Raw genomic sequence first — 9,840 nt, forward strand, 5'->3', positions numbered from 1 at the left:
GATCCATCACGGGTCAGAAAAAATTCTAAGATTTTGATTCAACTACCAAGTTATAACGTTGGATCGAGTTCAAAAGGTTAATTTATAAACTATCTATCATATATCGACAAGTGTGAACATAATTTGAGTTACTAACAGTAGTGTTCAAAATGGTGTTTTATTTGCTTGATTGTTTGCACAGGAATTCTTTTTGTACTATCTCCATGCAACTTAATGAATTATCATGAATGAATATTCTATTCTACCCTATTATGTATTTAACACTAGTAACTGATTAATATATAGTTACTAGTGTATCGTGTATGCGATGCTTGATGCTTGTATATATATAAATTTTTTTAATACACAATGTTTTATGTTGATTAAATTTTATATTATTTTTAGGAGGGACTGATATGAACAACAATAATAAGAATAGATAAGTGAGGAGATATTGGATATAAGTTTGAGATTAGACACCGTTTGGTTTGAGTGATAGTATAAGTAATACATAGATAAGTAATATAATGTAATAAAAAATAAATAAGAAATGATATTTAAAATAGTATTGGATTTGATTGATAGATTATAGTTTATTTGATTTGATTGATTAAATTTTATATAAAAATGTTAAATGATTATTTTGTCCTTTAAACAATAAATAAAATAAAAATTATATTATTTATAAAGGGTAATATAGTAATTTAAATTCAATGATTTGATTGATGTATTATAAATAATTAATGATTTGATTGATGTAAAATAAATAAATACATATATTAGTAATATGGTGTACAGAACGATGCCTGAAGTTTAAAAAATGATGATTTGACCATTTCTGTAAAAAAAAAAAATTAACTAAAATTTCACCAAATTGATTAGAAACCATTCGGATATATTTTTATTAAAATAAGTAATATATAACATAATGATTTATTGGATTCTAAATATTAGAAATTATTTACATTGCCTTGTAATGCCTCGGAAGCAAAGATCGCAGAAATTTGCAAGAATTAATCAAGGGGACACTTGAATCTAGCCCATAACAGTGGCAAAGGGAATACGTAAACTTGGGTGGTTAATTGGGAATAAATGAAAAAAACGAGGGGCTAAGAAAATTAATTGTAGAAAAAATTTCTACATTATCTAGTTTCCCACATCATTACCTTGTATTTACCTAAATTCGTTTTTTAAGCCATATAAAATGCGGTGAAGATTTTCCTCACATCCAAAACAGCACAAATCAAAACCTAATTATTGTATTTCTTTACCGCAATCAAAATCGACAATTAAAAAAGAAAAATAAAACTCCTTGTTGTCGTATATCATGATTTTGGCGTTCTGAATTGAGCCCCATAGATCATCATCTCTGAATTTGATCGAAGGCGAAGAGACTTGGACCCAAGCTCTTCGATCGGAGTCCGGAGACTCCCTTCTTGTAATTTTCGCTTGGCAATTCAATATATCGTTGTAAATAAATCAATCAACAGGATTTGCAGGTTAGAATTGAAGTTTTGATTTTTATGCCATCCTTTTTTTTGTTAAGTCCATACAGTTATGTTTTCTGTGTTGTGGATTTGTTGGGTAATGCTGTGTTCGTCAATTTGTTAGCTTTTCGGTACCTAGGGTTCCATTGTGAGGGCAGAGTACTCCCTATGCGTTTTCCCCTTGGATCTCTGTTCCATTTTGCTAACTTCCGAGTCTTTAAATTTTAATTTGGTTACAAAGATCTTTACTTTTCATACCGAACATGAATTTCATTTTGCAATTTCTTTTATTTTGTCGTTTGTGGTTCTTGGGATTCTCTTGCTTTGATTATGAAATGTGTATGCCGCGAAACAGCAGGATTAAACATAGAATTTGTTTTTCCATATAGCTCTTTTCTTTCAATAATCCTTTAGTGGCTTGTGAGTTGTTGGGCCTGTCTTCGGTAGTAGTTCAAAACTTTATCCATTCCATATATGAGAAGGTCTCAGTTTTCTTTGAAGTCTGTGGGTTTCCTTCCACATTTGAGTAATGTTATCCATTTAAAAATGTCATGATTGCATGTGGTGCAGCTAATTAGCCATCAAAGTTTCATACTTGGAAATGTCCTTTCAAGAGGAAGAAATGGATTACGCAGCTGCTGACTATGAAATGGGTGAAGTAGAAGAAGATATGTATTTTGCTGGTCGTTTAATGGGAGATTCGGAGTCCGAGGAGGAAGAGGAGGATGAATATGACAATTTGGTCAGTTCAATCTTCCCACAAATCTTGCATGCACAATAATATGTTGTTGATTTAAAAGTTCTCCTTTTCTCGTTTTCTATTGAACATGGATGATGCAAACTAACTGATGTGTGAAATTAGGACAACAAGATTACAGATACTTCTGCTGCTGAGGCGCGGAAGGGAAAGGACATCCAAGGCATTCCATGGGAGAGGCTAAGCATATCCCGGGAGAAGTATAGGCAGACTAGACTAGAACAGTATAAGAATTACGAAAATATACCCCAGTCTGGAGAGGGATCAGAAAAGGTAAATGTCAGTTTTAAATGATTGCAGCGATGTGGTGACTCTTTCTGTAACACTTGTTGGTGCATAAAGTTTGCACATTTTGCTTTTGACTTAACAGGAATGCAAATTTACAAGAAAAGGTGGAGTATATTATGAGTTCTGGCAGAACACAAGATCTGTCAAATCTACTATTCTTCATTTTCAGGTTATATGACATTTTCCTCTCCTAGCATTTCTCTTTTTCCTGCCGATGACTACCAATTGAAGCTTTTGATCCGTGAATAGAATCTCCTACTTAGTCTTTCACTTTGCATTATCAACCCAAATAGATAATCTGAATGCCTTAAGCAAGATGAAAATAGATGTGCTTCTTTTATTTGTCTAGAAGGGCACTAATGGATTTCTTGTTAGAGCTAAGTGAGTTTGAAGTCATAAATTGATTGTTCTGCTAAGATTTTGAAGATCGGAAGTGAGAAGATTTTGGAAGAATAATTGATTATTAACCTTTCAGGGCCATCATTCTCAACAGTTTCATCACTTACTAGGATCAGGGCCAATGATTTGACTGATCTTAATGCTTTTTAGTCCTTCATTTCACATGCCTATCTTTTCTATAATTTTTGGGTGATGTGATCAATGATGACTTTGTTTTATATGATATGATATTAAAAGTGTTTTGAGAAAAAAGTATGATGTAATCCAAGTTAAAATTACCCTCTAAGAATGTAATGTTACTGAAAACGTATTCTGGTTGCTTCTTGACTGCTTCATTGTTGATGTGGAGTAAACTTTTAAATTTTCATGAGTCTTGTCTGCCTTTGCAGTTGAGGAACCTGGTTTGGTCAACCTCAAAGCATGATGTTTACCTTATGTCGCATTACTCAATCATTCATTGGTCGTCATTGAGTTCCAAAAAGACCGAAGTTCTTAATGTTTCTGGTCATGTGGCTCCTCGTGAGGTGTGTATATCTGATTTGATCTTATTGTTTTCGCTTATGTTTATTTTTCTTTTCCTGGGAATTATGACAGCTAAACTAATTTATCTTTGTTTTAGAAACATCCTGGAAGTTTGCTGGAAGGATTTACTCATACACAAGTAAGCACCCTTGCCGTCCGTGACAATTTGTTGATTGCTGGGGGATTCCAGGGGGAGCTTATTTGCAAGGTATATTCTCCTTATTCATTGATTTTTAATGTTTGACTTAGTATGTGTTTTTTCAGATGATGTATGGTGTTGCCTTAGATCAATTTTGTAGCGTACCCTTTCCTCTTATTTGTATAATATCATTGATAGAAACAAGTTTATTAAGTAAGGCGCGATTTGATCGAAGTTCCGATGAAACTCTGTTTCAGCTAGTTGTCTCCTTTTCTTTATTTCATTCGCCCTTGTAAAGGTAGAAGTGATGCTAATTGACCCTGTGGTCACTTATGCTCTTAACTTTTTCTGTATCGTGCAAAATATCAACTGTGTTTGCCAATTGCTGCTTCTTGATAGCTGGATATTATTTTCAAACTGTGACTGATTATTTCGTGATTGATGTAGTATCTCGATCGACCTGGGGTTAGCTTTTGTATGAGGACAACTTATGACGATAATGCTATCACAAATGCAATTGATATCTATGGCAGTCCAAGGTGACCTTTTTCATTTTTTAATATCAAAGCAAATTCTATTGTGTGCTTTAATGTGCTGCAGCATTGGCAGTTCTTACCATCTCTACTAATGGGTTTAAATAATTATCAGTGGCGCTGTTCATTTCACTGCTTCCAATAACGACTGTGGCGTGCGAGATTTTGATATGGAGAGATTTCAGCTTGTTAAGCATTTCTCTTATCCATGGCCTGTAAATGTAAGTTTTGATTTTGTGAAAATGCTTATAAAGTTGACAACATTCCCCTTTTTTTATTCTGATTGGCCATGACAGTTTATTTTTTGTCGCGTAAGCTGATCTGCTTCTGCTACGTGAGCTGGCATTATAGTCACCTCTTTGAGTGCAATTTATGTTATTTTGCATAGCCTAGGGCCCCTAGCCATGTGGTTACTCCTTCATCCTTTGCTAGAGGAAGCTAGATATTTCGAGGGGTATGACCTGGGGCAAGATTATTGACTTCATCCATTATCTTGAACTTATTATATTTGTGAGTTTTGGATGTTCAATCGACATGTTTGCAAAGCTTTAAGCTCAGTTTGTGCTGCCATCGTATCCTAGGCAAAAATTAATGATAAAGTTGCTCACTTGAAGTCGAAGATACTAGTGAAGCATTGAGTTTTCTCCATCTTTAGTAGTCTAGATGGCTGTGGTGCAATAACTGTGCAGACCTTGCCTAATTTCTTGATGGTAAATGGTAAATAGAGGAGTTTTTTGTTGGATATAGTTGATTGGTTAGTTTTGACTTATTTTTCTATCTTTCTCGATGGGTGGCGGATTCCTCTTACTACAAGATATGTGAAATGGTAGTTCTTTGTTGGTTTATTTGCAGCATACTTCTCTAAGTCCAGATGGCAAAATAATTGCTATTGTTGGGGACAATCCTGATGGGATGCTGGTGGATTCACAAACTGGAAAGGTTAGTATTTTCCTTCTGGAAGTTGTATCAGTCGGGCAAAACAAGTATTGAGAAGGTTCTACGAGGAATTTCTGGTCACGTTGCTGTGGCTTAGAAAATGTTGTTGGTAATTATTTTCATGCTTTTTTTTTTTGGTTGTGTTATATTAACTCCTCTTGTTTGTAGGCTATTGCGCACATGCGAGGGCATTTGGATTTCTCTTTTGCATCTGCATGGCATCCCAATGGTTACACCTTTGCCACTGGGAACCAGGACAAGACTTGTCGTGTATGGGATGCGCGGATGCTGTCTAAATCTATTGCTGTACTCAAGGGAAATCTTGGTGCTATTCGTTCCATCCGTTTCACATCTGATGGGCAGTTTATGGCGATGGCTGAACCAGCTGATTTTGTTCATGTGTATGACGTGAATAATGGATATGATAAAGAGCAGGAGATTGATTTTTTTGGTGAGATATCTGGAGTTTCATTCAGTCCTGATACAGATTGCCTATTCATTGGGGTGTGGGATCGTACCTATGGTAGCCTCCTTCAGTACAATCGTTGCAGGAACTATTCATACCTTGACGCGTTAATATGAATAAATTGGTTTTCTTTCGTGAGTTCGTGCATGCCGTGTTGGTGAAAAAGGCAGGTGGCATACCTTGTTCACCTCTGCAAGACAAGGGTTAGAAGCCCTCTTTCTTAGTCTGCTGCTCCTCTGTCCGTCCAACAGGACATGCTTTCAAATAATGCCTACTTGTGGTAGAGAAGTGAGTGTAACAAGCCCGTGATGCAATTTGATTCGGCATTACATGAAATCCTTGTCTCAATTCCTCTGAAAAACGTTACAATGTATTGTGTATATGGCAAATTCAATTGTACTCATACCTTTTCCGAATTATTAGTGAGAGAATACTACTCGATGTTAGTGTTCATTGTTTATATCCATTACTTTCCGTACTGCGAAAGCCAATTGTCTGATATGATGTTCTTTGCTATTGGAAATAAGGTATGCATCAACTACTATAAATATGATACAAAAGCATGTATGAAACTCCACTCAACTATTTTGGGAATCTGCTTCAAATTCAATTATTCTCCATTTGCATTATCCATCCTCACATATCCATCCATGTAGCAGAGAATGCTGTCTTCTTCTATTTGTAGTTGTTGTACACAATCTTCAAAGGCAGCCAACAGTTCTGGACTAAATACCGTGTCTTCCTCACTCTCTTCTTCGACTGTTTTCTTGGTTTTCATGTCGTTGTAGCTTCCAAACTTTGGGGTTACATAAGTTCTAGGGGAATAGACTTGCCCTTCTGCTTGTTTCCACTGTCTCAGTTTTGTGATGGCGGGGAACTCTATGGCTGAAACATCAAGTGATTTAAGTCCCTTTGCAGCTGCTTTCCTTTTCCAACCCAACTCGCGCGTATTTTCTCCTTTCACTGGGAAGAAATTTCCTTTATTAGGATCCGATAATTCTTCCATCCCAGTTTCATTCTTCATAAATTCTTCAGCCGGAATGTGATCATCCTCTAGTGATTTAAACTGATGGGATGAATTAATATCTTCAAAAGACTCTTTGTTTCCTGTATTGGAATTATGAATTCTTGCTAGTAAAGCATCATATTCCTCCACAGTGTGAAAGCTTCTGGACCCTCTCAGGTTCTTATCTCTCCAATCTAATTTATTTTCATCGAGCCCTTTGGCACCGTAGAGTTCTTTCTCCCTCCACATTCGATAGCTTTTCGATCTTGTAAACTTGCCATAAGTTTGGAGCTCTCCATCAAGATCTGGACTTGATTTTACCTCTGTTGTCCCTTGGATATCTGGGATCAAATCCAATGCTTTGACAAAATACGTGGTCCCAAGATCATCATCAATGGATGGCAAAGTGAAACTGCTGGCTCTGAGTTCATTTGTACTGGTTTTGGCTGAGCAAAGAATGGACAAAAGCTGGTCATTTCCGTCGTTTGAAGCAAACATATCTTCCCAAGCTAAATTTGTATTGGGGAACCCATGATTCAGCTCTCCCCTGATGCTCATCGATCGAGTAATCGCTTTGGAGCATATGCAACCCATTCTTTGTCTGCTCAATTATTTGCGGTACAAGATTAGAAATGCAAACACAACTGGAAAAAAACAAATCATATGGTATTATTTCAGAGTCTTGAAACCTTTTCTAGTGCTGGAAATTTTTTCAATGGCTGCTTCCTTCCTTACAAGTAAGTCCAAAATTCCAAGATTTTTATTTTTATTTTTATTTTTATCTTTGTCACTTTTAGCACGGGGCTCGATGTCACCAAACCAAACACATGCCAAAATTCCATATTCAATTGTATCCAAACATATAGATGATCGAGAACTAATAAATGTTTGATATGACTAGGAATTAAGATCGGAAATTATAAACTCCATACCTGATCAAAGCTGCAATCGTCAATCCTGCAAAAAAGTATTGGGATTATGAAAATCAAAGGAAATCTGATTTTTCAAACATAATTTATGGGCTTTCCAACTCGAAATGAACGATCAAGATTCAAGAACTGGAAAGAGTTTTAAAAAACTCCCTCTGTTCTTCAAATCTGAAGTGAAAATACAGGTGAACAATGAAGAGTGTGGCATGTCAAGGGCTAAAGAAAGCTCAATGTTTGACTACGCCAAATAAATTCGACTTTTCAGACCAACCCAAATGCAAATTGGATTTAATCATCTGATAAAGTTTGAACAGAAACTACATTTGATTAGTCTTCTAGATTTTAATATTATTAAACGTTATGGAGACAAACAACACTTTATAGTGTCTTTCTCATGGCTCTTATAGATCAAGAAATTCTTACGTCGACACCTCTCCACTGTTTTTGTTTCTGCTCCCCACTATACTGTTTGGGAGACATTATTATAAATTTTCTCAAGAAAAGGGTCTTTGCTTTAGCGACATAAGCGGCATAAATTTCACAACATCCGGGTGGGCGAATGCAAAACTTCAATAGATGATTTGTAGCTTGGGTACCAATGTCTCGAATTTGAGTTGAAGTATCGGGTTTGAGACTTAAAAAGTTCAAATATAACAAATTATTTTCCAGATTGTTTTTTTAGAAAAAAGGAAATGTAAATATTATAATTTTTTTTTCTCAAAAAGAATTTTGTTATGTGTCAATTAGGTTATGTGTCAATTAGGTTGGTGTCTCGAGTTTGAAATTTAATTATAAAGCTCAAGTATAACAAACCCATTTTCAACTTTTTCTTTTTATAAATAAGAAATGAAAAATGGATGTTTTTTTATCGTAATTTTTTTTGTGTGTGTCAATAAGACAGTCCTATTTAAAATCCTTCATTTATTGTCCATTGTTTCCCTTTACCACTATCTTTCTGTTCTATTGAACAAACTTTTAGGCTAACTTATTAGCATGTTAATTATATTAACTTGGTAAATTGTACTTGACAAACTATGCGTGACAAATTTGTTTAAAATAATACTTAAAAAAAGGAATCAAATTATCATTCTTCAAGTGCGCATCTACTTTGAATTGACAAATTCAAAATCGCCAACTAATTCTATCATATAATAATGCATTTGTGCTTGATTTAAGAGGTAAATTGAGGTCTACATCCCTTCCTTTCACACGGTCTGATTATATCCTAATTCACAGTTGTCGATATATAATTTTTTTTGGGCCCAATTCTTTGAGTTTCTGGGCCTTTTTAGTGAAATTGCAAGACCAAATGAAAATTTTAATCAGAAAATTTTTCGTTCTGCTTTTTTGAACACATAATTCTTTTTTTTCGTTCTTTAGACAAAATCTTCAATTTTATGTGCAATTTTTATGGTTCCCGATTAATAAGAAAATTAATATTATATATTTTAAAATTTTAAATTGTGATTTTATCTCTTATTGTGTATATAATAAAAACACAATAATAAAAATATATGGAATCATTGCGTAATTTTGGATTTGTCTAAATCATCTTCCACTTGTCAAACTGACAATATGATTTCACTATATTATGATAATATTTTTTTATATTTTATTTTTATCTCCTATCATTTCAATTTTTAAAAAATATAACTTTTATTTATAAAAAAAAAAAAAAAAAACGAAATGCATTGCGTGTGGCGAGTGTATTATGTATATAACCCTACTCGCCAAAATCTGTAACTTCCGTGTAAACGTTACATTATCTGCATCGCATGGCAGGTCGTTGCAATTAATTACAATATAAATCAACATTGTAAAGTAGTTATAAATTCTTATACCATCAAGATTTTTAGATAACCGACCCTTTTTCAATTGATAATTAATTTCTAGTTGGCCAGTTAACTCAATAATAGTTAGTAGAATATTACTTGTCTGCTACCATCATAATGAGAAGAAAAGATATTATAATAGGCAAAAAAAGAGAGAATAATGGTGGATAATTTAAAAAAATCAATTTCTAGATTTGATTTAATAAATATATACAAAAAAATCCTAAATAATTGAACCACATAAAAAAATAACTTGGGTCGCGGATTTCGGCTTAATTTTTAACAATTTTTAGCTAATCAATTATACCAACATAAATCATAAATTTTTTTTAAGGTAAAACTTGTAGTTTTATTATATATGGTAAGTAGAGTTCATTACAAGATTGACCAACCAAAATAAAATATTTTCATGCTCCCACACGAATGAGGACAAGAAAAAACTAGTAAAACAAGCAAAAGAATGTGCAATAAAATTCGCGAAACGCCGAGAATAAGATCGAGACATATATATGACTACTCATACTTTCAAATGTTTTTGTTTGCAACTCCATGTTCGAATAATTTTAG

General features: G+C 34.0%; 2 protein-coding genes across 2 annotated transcripts; one reads left to right on the plus strand and one right to left on the minus strand.

Annotated features, from left to right (window-relative positions):
• The first annotated feature begins 1,173 nt into the window (after nt 1-1,173).
• Nucleotides 1,174-5,959, plus strand: LOC140859807 (uncharacterized WD repeat-containing protein C2A9.03-like). The gene is made up of 10 exons (XM_073262368.1): nt 1,174-1,478; nt 2,037-2,208; nt 2,329-2,496; nt 2,594-2,680; nt 3,300-3,434; nt 3,530-3,640; nt 4,019-4,110; nt 4,220-4,325; nt 4,957-5,043; nt 5,209-5,959. Exons 2-10 carry the CDS (start codon nt 2,068-2,070, stop codon nt 5,620-5,622), a joined length of 1,341 nt encoding a protein of 446 aa, XP_073118469.1. The 5' UTR covers nt 1,174-1,478; nt 2,037-2,067; the 3' UTR covers nt 5,623-5,959.
• A 116-nt stretch (nt 5,960-6,075) lies between these two features.
• Nucleotides 6,076-7,751, minus strand: LOC140859808 (uncharacterized). Its single transcript, XM_073262369.1, has 2 exons — nt 7,445-7,751; nt 6,076-7,113 (listed from the first exon to the last, which is right to left on the minus strand). The coding sequence occupies exon 2, from the start codon at nt 7,104-7,106 to the stop codon at nt 6,117-6,119; it is 990 nt and encodes a 329-aa protein (XP_073118470.1). The 5' UTR covers nt 7,107-7,113; nt 7,445-7,751; the 3' UTR covers nt 6,076-6,116.
• Nucleotides 7,752-9,840: the final 2,089 nt, after the last annotated feature.

The sequence above is a fragment of the Henckelia pumila genome, chromosome 4 (assembly GCF_033568475.1).
Source record: "Henckelia pumila isolate YLH828 chromosome 4, ASM3356847v2, whole genome shotgun sequence".
Classification (NCBI taxonomy): domain Eukaryota; kingdom Viridiplantae; phylum Streptophyta; class Magnoliopsida; order Lamiales; family Gesneriaceae; genus Henckelia; species Henckelia pumila.